At 43.6% G+C, this 14,235-nt stretch overlaps 1 protein-coding gene across 1 annotated transcript in view; it reads left to right on the top strand.

Moving 5' to 3' along the window:
- Positions 1–14,235, top strand: part of galnt16 (UDP-N-acetyl-alpha-D-galactosamine:polypeptide N-acetylgalactosaminyltransferase 16) — a 103,003-nt gene that overhangs the window by 70,803 nt on the left and 17,965 nt on the right. The window contains exons 8-9 of the mRNA XM_066695075.1: positions 9,332–9,416; positions 13,736–13,839. Coding sequence (XP_066551172.1) covers positions 9,332–9,416; positions 13,736–13,839 — 189 coding nt within the window. The remainder of the gene's footprint in view (positions 1–9,331; positions 9,417–13,735; positions 13,840–14,235) is intronic.

Below are 14,235 nucleotides of genomic sequence, written 5' to 3'. Positions count from 1 at the left end.
ATGAAATACATGGAGACGTGTTTTTGGAATCCCTGTATAGAAGGAAAGTTATAAACAAGAGGTCTGTCTAATGCCAGGATTTTGTATAACCATTTAATGGAGAATTCAAGGGATTCTGCTCATACAAACTACAATAATCCAAATTGGAGAGCTGAAAACTAAGTAGGTCCCTCATGAGTGTTTAAACAGTTCCAGACTGTGGGGGACACACTTCAATTGTCATGATTTGAGCAGTATGAGCACAGTGACAGATTTGTTTCATTCTGTCAAAGGAAGAGAAAGGTGTTAAAGTGATGCATAGGAAAAAGTATTTAATTTCTTCTGATTACTCAAAACTATAGGGCTCCTCTCAGCTGCTCTCACTATGGACCAGGATTTTTAGTGTTGGGTCAGAGTTGAGGTAACAGCAAACACAGCTTTAAATAATACAAGCCAAACTACTGACATCTTTAGCTACACAGACTTTGGCCTAGACCAAATCAAAACTTTGACATAGACCCTGTTCACACTTGAGATTTAGGCCGGCCCAGGGCCCAGGGCTGCTGGGCTGGCCTCTGGGCGCTTCTGGTACGGGGCCAGACAATCCCGGTGGAGCACCACTACCCAATTACACGTCTGCAACCTTACCCAGTAGACAACGACAGAGAGTCGCCTGAGCACAGTGCAAGGTCCTTCCCAGGGCCAGCCTAACTCATATGTGAATGGGGTCATAGATTTAGGTACTAGTCCTGCTTTTCGACCCAGCCTAAATCTTTCGACCCGGCCTAAATGTAAATGTGAACGCGCCGGGACCTGGGCCGGGTGGAAAGCGTCAGCGTGTGACCCAACTCAAGCCCCATCCCCAAAGACTGCGTGTCTGAGAGACACGGAATAAACACGGAATAAACACAGAATAAAACAGAATAAACACGGGCACCGAAACAGCTCATACCACTGCAGGACACAGTATTGTCTCTGTATTGTTTGAATGTCATATCAACCTATAGCCTTAAATGTACTGTTACATTGCACTAGCTCACATCTTTATATACATTATAAAAGTCTAGGCTAAGTAAGTGAGTTATAATGTAAACAGTTCAAACTACTCGGTCGATTTAAAATAAAAGTGTGTGTAGCTGGTAAACTTGCCAGTTTTTTCTTGTACTAAGTATGATTGAAGTCTGAAATTTAACAGTATGCATTTTACACGTGGAAATTGCATTGTGAAATTGTGAACAGGACCATAACTTTATTTATTATCCGAATATATACATTTAACCGAAGCAGGTTTCCATTCAAATCAGTGCATTTTAATACGAGACCAGCTGTTTACTATCCAATCCGAATGCAGTTATATTGATCTGAGCAGTACTATCACAAATGCCCGCATTAGAGGTAAAAACTGGGACGATGCAGAAATTAAAGCGCTATTTACAATGTGGAAGATAAAGTTAAAACAGAAACCGCAGGAAGTGCACAGCGCTGCTGTCTGATATCACTATAGATGCATCACAGGCTGCTTTCAATGCATACGATTGCATACTAATGCATAGGATTTCTTTTAGACTTGCAGAACCGAAGATACACATTTGAAAAGGGAAATATATGAATTAGATTCCCCATTGAACCAGCACATTTTTAATTATTTTATAAAGCTTCGGCTGCAAAGGGTTACGATTACTTTCAAATAAAATATAGAACCGAACAATAGCCAATCGATATTAATAATCGCAAACACCTGTAAGCTGACCTAATGTCATGCGTCACTGGTTTGTTTGAGCAGATTTGTTTACTTCCCAGCATGCATTTCATTTAGGCCACCTTTTCACCCGCATATGTGAAAGCACTTAGGCCTCCTAAAACCGCAAGTGTGAATGGGGTGTCTGAAAAGAGCCGGACTAAATTTGAGGCGGCCCAGGGCCGGCCTAATAAGTGTGAACGGGGTCTTACCTGCAAATTGCTAAAAACATTTGTAATCTACTGTATCATGGATTAATTTATTATCAAGCCACTTTGTACTGTGTATGAATAAAAATGTGATTTGCAGTTTGTGCTTTGTGGAAAGGTAAAAGCTTTTGATTAGGTCTAAGCCTTAACCAGACATACCTATCAATCAAACGCTGTAGACCAGCACATGCTGTATGGAGTGTAGATAGCTCAGATTGTATTACTCATTTTGTCTTTCTATAATTTCTGATTACTAATATTTTGGCAACTATGAAGGCAGTCTCCTTTTTTAAAAGATTGCACAATGCAATTAAGATATTCACACATTTTCAGTCATTTTAAAGACATGCTGCAGCTGTACAACTGGGGCGGGTGTCAGTTCTGACAAATCAGCTTAGTGGTAGCTGAGAATAAAAAACAGAACAGACTAATGCATTTTTTTATATGTATATTTCATACATATGTACCTAATTTGAAGGCAGTAAAATTAATGACTTGTTATTAGTGATGATTTGTCATTAGTGTTTATATATGATTGAAGTTCCTATTCTTCACTAGTTTAATACACAGCCTTGAACTTGTTTCACATTTTGTTGTCTGCAGTTACATGCATTTAAATTAGGATTTTCTCCCACTTAACTAAAAAACATACTCCACACTGTTAAGGGGAAAAGGTTTTATTGTGAAAAATATATTTAAAAATACAAAATATCACTGAATATTCTCCATGTCCCTAAGTTAATACTTGTTGGAAGAACCTTTGGCAGCAATGACAGCTGTGAGTCTGTTGGGATATGTTATCTTACCATTCTTTTTTACAAAACTGTTCAAGCTCTATCAAATTCCAGAGCTTTGATAGGATTGGATTTAGGTGAGGACTCTGACTCTCTGACGGTAGGAATTACACCCATTTTCCGCTCCAGGCAGCCCCATTGAATAAAGAGCCTTGAGCTCTGGGCTGGACGCCGATACCTGGCTCCAGGCTGGCCGGTTACCGATGTTGAGCCACTCACATACCTGTGTCAGCACTGGGTCATTCCGCTGGGCTGCTCCGAACTCACCCCGGTCCCGGGGAAGTTCTGCCACGGCCGCCGCAGCTCCCCGGACCTCCACTGCCTGATTCTCCGCCCTCCCTTCCAAGCGTGCACAGTTCCTGCAATCTCGTTTCTTGCAGGGGCGGCGGGACAGGGCATCAGCATTGCCGTGTAGCTTCCCTGGTCGGTGTTCAATGGCGAAGTCGTAGCCCTGTAGTGTCTCCAGCCAACGAGTCACCTGCCCCTCTGGTTCCTTGAAATTTAGGAGCCAGGTAAGCGACTCGTGGTCAGTGCGCAGACAGAACCAGCAGCCGAGGAGGTAGGGATGAAAATGTTGCAGTGCTTGCACTACAGCCAGAAGCTCATGTCGTGTCACGCAGTAGTTGTGCTCGGTACGGCTGAGTGTCCGACTGTAATACGCCACCACCCTCTCTCCATCAGGTCCCTCCTGTGCCAGCACTGCGCCCAACCCCACGTCGCTAGCGTCGGTGTCCACCAGAAACGGACGTGTATGATCAGGGTAAGCCAACACAGTGGCTTGGGCCAGCGCAGACCGGAGGGTGGTGAACGCCGCTGCGCAGCCCGTGTCCCAGCTGAAACAGCGTCCTTTGTTGGTGAGGCTGTGCAGGGGGCTGGCAATGCTCGCGAAGTCCTGAATGAAGCGCCCGTAATAGGAGGCCAGGCCCAGGAAACACCGTAGTTCACTGATAGTCGTTGGGGTGGGCCAGTTCTCAACCCCATCCACTTTTGCTAGCAGTGCGCGGAGCTGCCCCTCCTGGCTGAGGGAGAGACCTTGACTACTCCGTCCCAGTAGCGCCTGCACTGCCTCCATCGTTTCCATTGAGGTAGGCGTTGGCCCCGCTGCTGGCCGCTCATCTAATTCTGGGGGGAGCTGACCACCACTCCCCCTGCACACCGCTGGGTCTGCTCTTTCAGATAATGGATTTTATCTTGTGCTCTTTTTCTATGGAATGCTCTTTTTTGCTCAGCCTGCAGGGCTGGGGCAGCTCGTGTGCCTTGTGCTTCAACACAGCTACCGTCTGCTTCTTTGGTGTCGCCGTGACAACGGCGCCTTCCCCTCCCTGTTGCTGGTGGTCTCGAGCTGTATGCAGGGGTGGTCTGCTCGCAGCTCCGCCGCCTGGAGGTCCAGGGAGGCCCCCACCTGTGTAAGGACGTCCAGCCCCAGAATGCACGGGTCCTTGATGTTCCCCAGCCAAAACTTTTGGGGAACCCGCCTGTCACCAAAGCTCACTTCCAACACCTTACTGCCTTACTCATGGGGGTGAGTTCTCCTGTGACCGATCTGAGGCACATTTTGGTAGGTTGCCAGCTGAGGGGGTTGACTCCAGGACGGAGGAGGGAGATGGTGGAGCCGGTGTCGACCAGGGCCTGGCATGCCTGTCCCTCCATGGGATGGGAGGTACAGGCTCTTGCCCTGGCCAAATTGGCCCACTTCAGTGATGAGGGGAGGGGAGGGCGACAGGGTGCAGGGCAGCATTCCCCTCACTGAGCTGCCCTGCTGGCGTTTCCCGATGGAAACATCGGCAGGTGGGTGCACTGCTAGTGGGTGACCGGCTCTGGTGGCTTAGCCCGAACACCGCGTCCATGTGCCGGGCAGGATCCAGCGCTGTGTCTAGGTTGCGTGGTCTGGCGATCAGGACCTGGTGCCACAGAGCGTCGTGTGTCAGTCCCCTGGTGAAAGCTTGCAGTGCCAGTTCCTGCACTGCCGTGGGGAAATCGGGTTTGCCCCCCTCACCAGGAAACCGATGTTGGCAGCGAAGGCTTCCATGTTCTCGTTGAGGCGTCGCCGTTAGCTGGTCACGGTATTTCTCGGCTGTCCCACCCTCCCCGAAACTTCTTTCCAGGGCCGCCGACAGCTCCTTGAAGTCAAGCCGTCTCTGTGGTGCGATGTCTGTGAGTGCCTGGAGCGCCTTCCCTTCGAGTGTTGTGGCTCCAACTGTTGGCCCAGGCAACTTCAACTTCAAACTGGGCCAGGTACGTCTCCCAGGCCACCAACCCATCGTACCTTGCCAGCCGTGTCTTTCTGGGGGGAGTGTTACACTCTCCACCCCGGGGTCCCCTCTCTGGAGTGGTTGGGGTGTGTTCGCCGTCCCCCAATGGCAGCGGGGCTGTCCCAGCCAGCTCCGTGCTTTCGCCCCGGTTCGGGTCCCGACTGTGGCCGCAGCCAGGTCTGCGGCTGTAGGGCGGTGTCTTCAGCTCCCGTCTCAGCTCTTCCATCTCTCATGTGAGCTCGGCAATGTCTTCTTCTAACCGAAGCCACAGAGTTCCCGTTCTTTTTTCCATCCCACTTCTGACATCAATTGTAGCAGTTTCGGTTTTCTAGCAGCGGCGAAAGGATAACGACAAGTGACTGGTACAATAGGACTTTATTGCAGGAACTCAGGAACACACACATAACAGTCCTGGCAACGGGTTTTTATAGCCTCAGTGCAGGTTCAGGGAGAACTTCAAGCGGACCAATCACGGCCTCTCTTCGGAGTGTGCTACCATTGGTCCAGGCCCGACCAATGAGCGCCCGAGACAGAATAGCAGGGAAAGCAGGTGAGGGGAGAGAGGTAACTGCGGTGCAACACATACAAATCAAAGACATGGCGCTAGCCGTTACAATAATAATGAATTAAATTGTGAGTTTCAATACTTGGTGGCAAATCCTTTGCAGTCAATGACTGCCTGAAGTCTGGAACCCATAGACATCACCAGATGCTGGGTTTCTTCCCTGGCGATGCTCTGCCAGGCCTGCACTGCAGCTGTCTTTAGTTCCTGCTTGTCCTTGAACTACCAAGTATCCAACTCCCCAAATCTCACGGACACATGCTTAATCTGTACAGAAAAAGTAAACAAACATGGACCTGGATACTCATGAGCTCGCCGCTGTTGCTGTTTGTGCATTAATCTGTGTGGACAAACAACAAAAGGAGAGAGAAAAGAGAATGTGGATGAAGACATGGCTGGGGAGGCGAGGGCAATATCATGTATACTCTGCTGTGAGAGCTTGAGGTGAGCCACAGTCATAGGCTATATCCATCACAAAGTATGATCATCGCATTGTTGGTATTGATATTTTCCGCAGACCTGGGTCAATTACAGATACTAATTGGTATTTGTATTTGAAAATATAATTTTCCCTGTATTAGAGTATTTTTTAAATAACCTGCCCCCAAACAATCATTGTTATTTGAAGTATTTGAACAAATACCTCTGAAACTCAAATACTTCTGTCATGTTTGTCCTTCCTGGGCTTTTTCTTCTTCAATCAGCTGTATGCTGATGCTGGTCTCTGCTCTCAGAATGCGTCACTGATCATCTCACCCTACATGACCTGTGCCGATTTGAGTCATATATATTAAACATGTTTGATAAAATCGTAGCAGCTCTGACTAGATTATGAACAGAGGGCATCACGGACCCTCTCACACAGTCAGTGGTAGCAGGCACGTGCCCCGACCAAGCTGCTTGTCAGTGCAGATTTGTAGGGAGGGCCAAATCGGGCTAAAATTCGTGTAGTGTTACCGTAGCTTCAGTAAACAGGCAGAATGACAGACTTTTAAAATAAAATATATTTAAAAATCAATCAGATAATATAATATAATAATCATGTATATTGGAAATTCAATACGCTTTTAACCGAATTTCGAGTAAAACATGCACCCGATTCGTATTAAATTGTCAGTGTTAAATTGATGTTAAATGTATATAATCAATTAATGGAGATGTTCTTACAGGGACAGCAGTTTCTGTTACAGCATGAGGTTCTTTTCACGGGAAAGCTGCAGAGATCATTTTTATTTTGCACTGCAACTGCTGTTGTCTAGACGTGGACTTATAGGCAGTACTGCAAAATAATAACGTCTTGCCATTCAGCAAGGGTAGCCATGCGTCAGACGGCGCAAGAGCAGGAAATTGATTCTTTACTTATTCACATCTATTAGAAGGTCTCAGAGACAGCACATATGGTTTGTGTTTCAGCATTGTTCAATATTGACACAGGACACAGCATTTCATTCAGCAGAGCTCCAGGCTAGCACAGCCTGCAGTGTCATTCCCTAGAAACGTAAGAAATAGCTTTGCGATAGCATTTTTGCACTAGAGATCTGTCCCCTGCACAACAAGGAAATAAAAAAAAGCTGTTTGTATGGTGTAATTTGTAGGTTTGTTGTTGACAAGAAAATACTTGAAATACAAATATGTTAGGCAAGTTATTTAAAAATACTCAAATACAGGGAATATAATATTTTCAAATACAAATACCAATTAGTATCTGTAATTGACCCAATTAAATTCAAGGGCAAGGTATTACATGCAGGCAATAAAAATGTCCACTATAATTACACTATGGGAGGTGAAGAATCCTCACCCATACATGAGGTTACCAAAGAGCACATAATGAGACCAGCTTCTACAGGTATCTTCTGCCAATGTTGCCAATGATAGCTTCTACCGGTTTGTACCAGATGCATCCCTCTGCAGACACACAATACAAATTTAGTACAGAACGTACGTTCTAGTAAAACCACAAGAAGATGGGGAAGTGGGCACAAAACCCCCCTTTGCCTATCTAGACATGCGTTAGATACGTATGGAATATAAATAACGAAATGGCTACATATGTCTCCATATTTGGGCATAAAATAGAAAACATTGTGTTTAAGCTTAATCAGGAAGATAGTGAGGATATCATAAGATAGGGAGTTGTCTCCCCCTTATTGGTTCAAACTCACCCTGTCCAGGATATCGCAGTATGTATATAACATCATGTAAGCTCTATGATTTTAGGGAAGTAAGGACAGAGACCTGCGTGTCTGTGTGTATTACTTTTCTCCAAGCAGCTTGAATAAAGACTCTGTTTGATTCAATCTACTCTACAGTGTGTTTTTTCTGAGAGCAATTAAAAGGGGATTCTTCAGGAGGAACAGAACTAGAAGAAGTACCGCATGAGAAAGACCTAGGAGTCTACCTGGACTCCTCACTTTCTCCATTCAAACAATGTGGGGAAGCAATTAAAAAGGCAAACAGAATGTTAGGGTATATTGTCAAAAGTGTAGAATTTAAAACAAGGGCAGTGATGTTCAGACTGTACAATGCACTACTTAGACCTCATCTGGATACTGTGGACAGTTCTGGGCTCCACACTTCAAGAAAGATATCACTGCTCTAGAGGCAGTTCAGAGGAGAGCAACCAGACTTATTCCAGGTCTGAAGGGAATGTCCTACTGAGAGACTGAGGGAACTGAACCTTTTCACCCAGGAAGAGAGGAGACTACGTGGGGACTTGATTAAAGTCTTCAAAATCATGAAAGGCATCAATCACATCAAACCAGAGGAGGTTTTCCAGATCAGCAGGGACACACGCACCTGGGGAAACAAATAGAAATTGGGCTTCAAGGCATTCGAAATGCAACACAGGAGACACTTCTTCACACAGAGTTGTCACAATCTGGAACAAACTCCCCAGCGAAGTGGTTGAAGCTGAAAATTTGGGAACATTCAAAAATAGACTGGATACGATCCTTAGATCACTTAGTTATTAATGGACACCAAACGAGCACGATGGGCCGAATGGGCTCCTCTCGTTTGTAAACTTTCTTATGTTCTTTCAATAAATTCTGTTACAAACCCTGAACTTAAAAATGTTGCCCCCTTGTAATGTGCTGGAGGTGCAAGAAGTGTCTGGAGTGTTATATGTGCTAATAGTGCAATATGTGCTCTTCCATTATTATTTTGCCCTCAGGGGAGATAGTTCTGTTGTTGTTGTTCTTTACAAATGAGACACGGTAATGTCAGGATGGGGACAGGGTCAGAAAAATGTCTCATTTGTCCCCCCTGTTTGTTTCTATGTAAAAGCGCTGAGCAAAACTGCAGGATGAAATATTATTAAGCTGTGGTTCTGATCAGTCTTAAAAAACTTTCTAGCATTCTTGATAGCAGTGCTTTCCAACCCAGTGTACTTCTAGTTTTTGTTCCAACTGAAATCCCATTTCCTTAACTGAACTAATAACTGGTCTAATCAGAGTTTATTAATAATTTTACACATCAAGCTAAATATGAAAGTATATAAGGCACCCGGACATTTTGTAAGTTATACTGTTTTAAAATAGTTGGAATAAAACCTAGCAGTATAATGGGTCTCCAGGCCCAGGGTTGGGAACCACTGCTTTAAAATAATTATATATGTCATTTAGTTCTGGCTTGTTTGCAGGATACTTTTTTGTGTTTTATAAAAAGGCTTAGAAAATTTGAATGTATTGTTTTACTGTATATACCAGTCTAAATATGGGATGTTCGTTTATGAATGTTCTACCTGGAAAGTTGTATATACTCAGATGTGTCATATCATACATCTTTTTCCACAGGGTTTGACTGGAGCCTGCACTTTAAATGGGAGCAGATCCCCATTGATCAAAAGATGTCTAGGACAGACCCAACTCAGCCAATAAGGTAATTATCTCTTTACTAATGTGTCAAAACTGATTGAATTTCATATTTGCTGTACATAGGGGCCTTGGTAAAATACTGATTTATTCAGATATCATGCATGTTCAAAAACAGGTAAAGAAAATCTACTACATGACTACTACATGATTTTGCAGAGCTAAAGGGTACAGTAAATGTGTTGCAGTCTTGGATTAAGGTTAATACATCGATCACATTTCTGTAAAAGAGATGTCTGTCCATGGCACCATCCAGTGAATTATAAAAAGCCTTGTTTTAATAACAGTTGGTAAAAGTGTAAGTGTACATGAAGTATGTAAATTCTCCCAGACTATTGAGGACTACAGAGGATTGAGGTCCACAGAGACAGCTTTCAATTCACAATTAGATGCTCCATGTAAACATTTCACTGTGATTATTATTAGGAAACATTTTCAAAAGGCTACCTGGATTGCAGGATGTGTCTTATAGCCTGAAGTGAACTGGACTTTACTTCTAGGATCATCACACAACTCCCTTTGGCTATTCAGACAGTTGTAGATTGAGATTTGAACATTTCCAGTGCATTATATCCTCCGATTGGTGTGTAAGTTGCACTGTGGACATTACTGAACCTAAAGCATGAAACATAACACCTGTCTTTGGCATCCTGCATTTGTTAATATGTTATTTTTATTGCTGTATAACTTAGTCAATGCAATTTTCTGATTTTTCAATAAATTGCATGATTTGCAGGTTATAATGCAGTGATATCGACGGCTATCTAAGTGTCCAACTAAGTTTGCCTAGTGGCACAATCTATAATCCTGGAAAGTGGACATTGTTTAGAGCTAGAAGAAATCTTTTCAAAACAGGAGGGAATTTGCCCAGTCTTACTTATGTGACCACTAATATCTTATTATTTTAATAATTTCAATATATAATTCCTTGACATAAAACAATGAGTATGCATCTGTAATGGGACTCATTTGGCAAAAATGAATGAGCACGTTACAAGTGAAGTAACCCCTCTAAAACAGTACAGTGTTAAGCCTCCCGTGACAGGAAACCCAGTCTTTTGGTGTAGCAGGCTTAACACTCTACTGGGTGTAGTCACTGCAGTGTGGAGTGGTGCACTGTTCAAATCCCAAGCAGGGGGCTGCATCAGTTTCACATCCACAATATAGCATAGTAGCTTCAAAACACCCACAGACTGTTTGTGAAAAAAATGCAGTCTTTATTGTCTGGATTGGTGAAAAAGTAAGGGACAGTGTAGGGCCCTTCATTTGAACGCCAAGCAATGGCAATGTACATTTAATATGCAGGTAGTCAAGAAAAGATTCTGGTTTATGGGCAGTGATACTGTGTCCATAGTTGTAAAAGATTATGAAAAAGGTAAAGGGAAAATCATAGCTTTTAAGGTAATGGGAGGATTCAGTCTTTATAATAACAGAAATGTAGAAAGACTCCCAAGTAGAATGAGGAAACTATTTGTAAAAGCCAGACACAGAGAGGGAGAGAGTCTCGGGTTCCGGTGGTCTCCGGGCTTTATTGTGGTTTACGGGGTAAACAGAGGACAAAACACAAGGGGTAAAATCAACCAAAACAAAACGTCCATACAAAACAGGGTGCTCCGGGCAGTCAGGGTTGGGAGTGTCAGTCCTCCTTCTCAGCAGGTTAGCTGCCTCCGTCGGGGAAGGAGAGGGATTAAATAGAGAAGGCACAGCTGCCGCTGACATTACAGTTGCCTCGGTGCTTATTGTCCGCAGCCGTGAGTTCGCAGCCTGTTAGCGAGGGAGCGGATAACACAGCTTCGGCACATGAGCACCTCATCAGTGGACGTCAGCAGCAGCCGTGCCGTGACAGACAGCGGCCTGTCACACTATTATTTTACTAATACTAGCAGTTTTAGAAATACATTGGACTGTATTGGACTGGCACTTGACTGTTCTTTCATTTGGAAGCAGCATCCTCGCTATATTAAAACGAACAGCCTTTACACAGAAATAATACAAATTGTGACAAAACACAGAGTTGTCCTTATTTTGATGTTATAGGGCTGTGCACTGGGTTATGCATTTACTCAAATTAACATAAGAACGTAAGAAAGTTTACAAACGAGAGGAGGCCATTCGACCTATCGTGCTCGTTTTGTGTCCATTAATAACTGAGTGATCCAAGGATTCTGTCCAGCCTATTTTTAAATGTTCCCAAATTTTCAGCATCTACCACATTTTTGGGGAGTTTGTTCCAGATTGTGACAACTCGCTGTGTGAAGAAGTGTCTCCTGTTTTCCGTTTTGAATGCCTTGAAGCCCAATTTCCATTTTTGTCCCCGGGTGCGTGTGTCCCTGCTGATCTGGAAAAGCTCCTCTGGTTTGATGTGGTCGATGCCCTTCATGATTTTGATCATGATTTTGAAGACTTGGATCATGAGAGGTCTTCTTCAAGATTAGCACACCTGAAGACACAGATGGATATTAAGATGTATTTTTAGGAGCCACTTCTTCACACAAAAAGCTTATGCGTCTGGAACAAGTCTTAGTCTTACTTACAGCATACAGCACCAAAACATGCAAGTTGTTTTGATTTCTATGGCAAAACGGAAGGAAAAACGCCCTAAGAATAAGCAGGAACTAAAGACAGCTGCAGTGCAGGCCTGGCAGAGCATCACCAGGGAAGAAACCCAGCATCTGGTGATGTCTATGGGTTCCAGACTTCAGGCAGTCTTTGACTGCAAAGGATTTGCAACCACGTGTTGAAACTCACAATTTAATTCATTATTATGCTAGTTTGTCCAAATACTTTTGAGCCCCTAAAATTGGGGGGACCACATATGAAAATGAGTGTAATTCCTACACTGTTCACACAATTTGGATGAAACTATCCTCAAATTAAAGATGAAAGTCTACACTTCAAGCACATTTTGATTATTTCCTTTCGAATCCATTGTGGTAGCATACAGAGCCAAAATGATGACAATTGTGTCATTGTCCAAATATTTAACTGTATACCTACCCTCCCCTACCACCTATCCAGGAGTGTCTGTATGGGGTGCCTGTTTAACCCCCGTGATTAAACTGGGCTTCTACAGTGAGGGAAAAAAGTATTTGATCCCCTGCTGATTTTGTACGTTTGCCCACTGACAAAGAAGTGATCAGTCTATAATTTTAATGGTAGTTCTATTTTAACAGTGAGAGACAGAATAACAACAAAATCCGGAAAAATGCATTTCAAAAAAGTTATACATTGATTTGCATGTTAATGAGGTAAATAAGTATTTGACCCCTTCGACTTAGTACTTGGTGGCAAAACCCTTGTTGGCAATCACAGAGGTCAGACGTTTCTTGTAGTTGGCCACAAGGTTTGCACACATCTCAGGGGGGATTTTGTCCCACTCCTTTTTGCAGATCCTCTCCAAGTCATTAAGGTTTCGAGACTGACGTTTGGCAACTCGAACCTTCAGCTCCCTCCACAGATTTTCTATGGGATTAAGGTCTGGAGACTGGCTAGGCCACTCCAGGACCTTAATGTGCTTCTTCTTGAGCCACTCCTTTGTTGCCTTGGCTGTGTGTTTTGGGTCATTGTCATGCTGGAATACCCATCCACGACCCATTTTCAATGCCCTGGCTGAGGGAAGGAGGTTCTTGTGTAGGTCTACAATCTTGTCCCTGACATCCTTGGACAGCTCTTTGGTCTTGGCCATGGTGGAGAGTTTGGAATCTGATTGATTGATTGCTTCTGTGGACAGGTGTATTTTATACAGGTAACGAGCTGAGATTAGGAGCACTCCCTTTAAGAGAGTGCTCCTAATCTCAGCTCATTACCTGTATAAAAGACACCTGGGAGCCAGAAATCTTGCTGATTGGTAGGGGATCAAATACTTATTTCCCTCATTAACATGCAAATCAATTTATAACTTTAAATGTGTTTTTCTGGATTAAAATTAAAATTATAGACTGATCATTTCTTTGTCAGTGGGCAAACGTACAAAATCAAATACTTTTTTCCCTCACTGTATATGGGGTGCCCGTATAACCTTTTACCATAGTGAACAAATACCAAGTGAAGTGTTATCCCTTCCCCATTCAATTATCCACCCACCATCTGGTTTTACACCAGCATAGGTGTTTGACACCCAGTATTAACACACACTTTCATGATGGTTTAACTCACAACGTGTCAATTTAACCCAGTGAGTGTTGAAACAACACTGTTTTGTAAACACTATATTTTAACACTATAGATTTTGCTGTGTATCCTTCACTATTTCTTGTATGGTGAAAAGTGGTGAGTAGAGTAGGGTTATTTCTTTGGGAAACTCTCATGCTGCTTCTCTCTGTACAGGACACCAGTTATTGCAGGAGGGATCTTTGTGATGGACAAGAGCTGGTTCAATCAACTGGGCCAGTATGACACACAGATGGACATCTGGGGTGGGGAGAACTTTGGTAAGATGCCTTTCTGCTCCCTGTCTTTTATTTTTTTCCCTGAAGTCAAAGAACCAGATGAAAGCTGTCTGGGAGAAAGGGTAGATACATCAGTTTTAACTTACATAGTCTGGAACTGAATGGGATGTGCAGGGGAAAATCTTACAGTTAAGTTATATATATATTTTTGGATCATATTTTGAAAGGAGAATGGCTGTGTATTTTGAAGACTTTGAGACCAGTAAAGGCAGTGACATCTGTGCTTTTCTGCATCAGCATTACATCTATACTTGTTTATACCTTTTTGACGTACTTCTGTGCCTGCCACCTGGAACTGAATACCTGAAAATCCCACACTGTAACAGGGTTATTAATAATACAAGTTAATTAACTCTAGAGAGAGGGTGCTTTCTACTG

Source organism: Amia ocellicauda, chromosome 21 (genome assembly GCF_036373705.1).
Source record: "Amia ocellicauda isolate fAmiCal2 chromosome 21, fAmiCal2.hap1, whole genome shotgun sequence".
In the NCBI taxonomy this organism is placed as follows: domain Eukaryota; kingdom Metazoa; phylum Chordata; class Actinopteri; order Amiiformes; family Amiidae; genus Amia; species Amia ocellicauda.
Note: the sequence above shows the minus strand (reverse complement) of the source record. Positions and strands in the feature narration are given on the sequence as shown.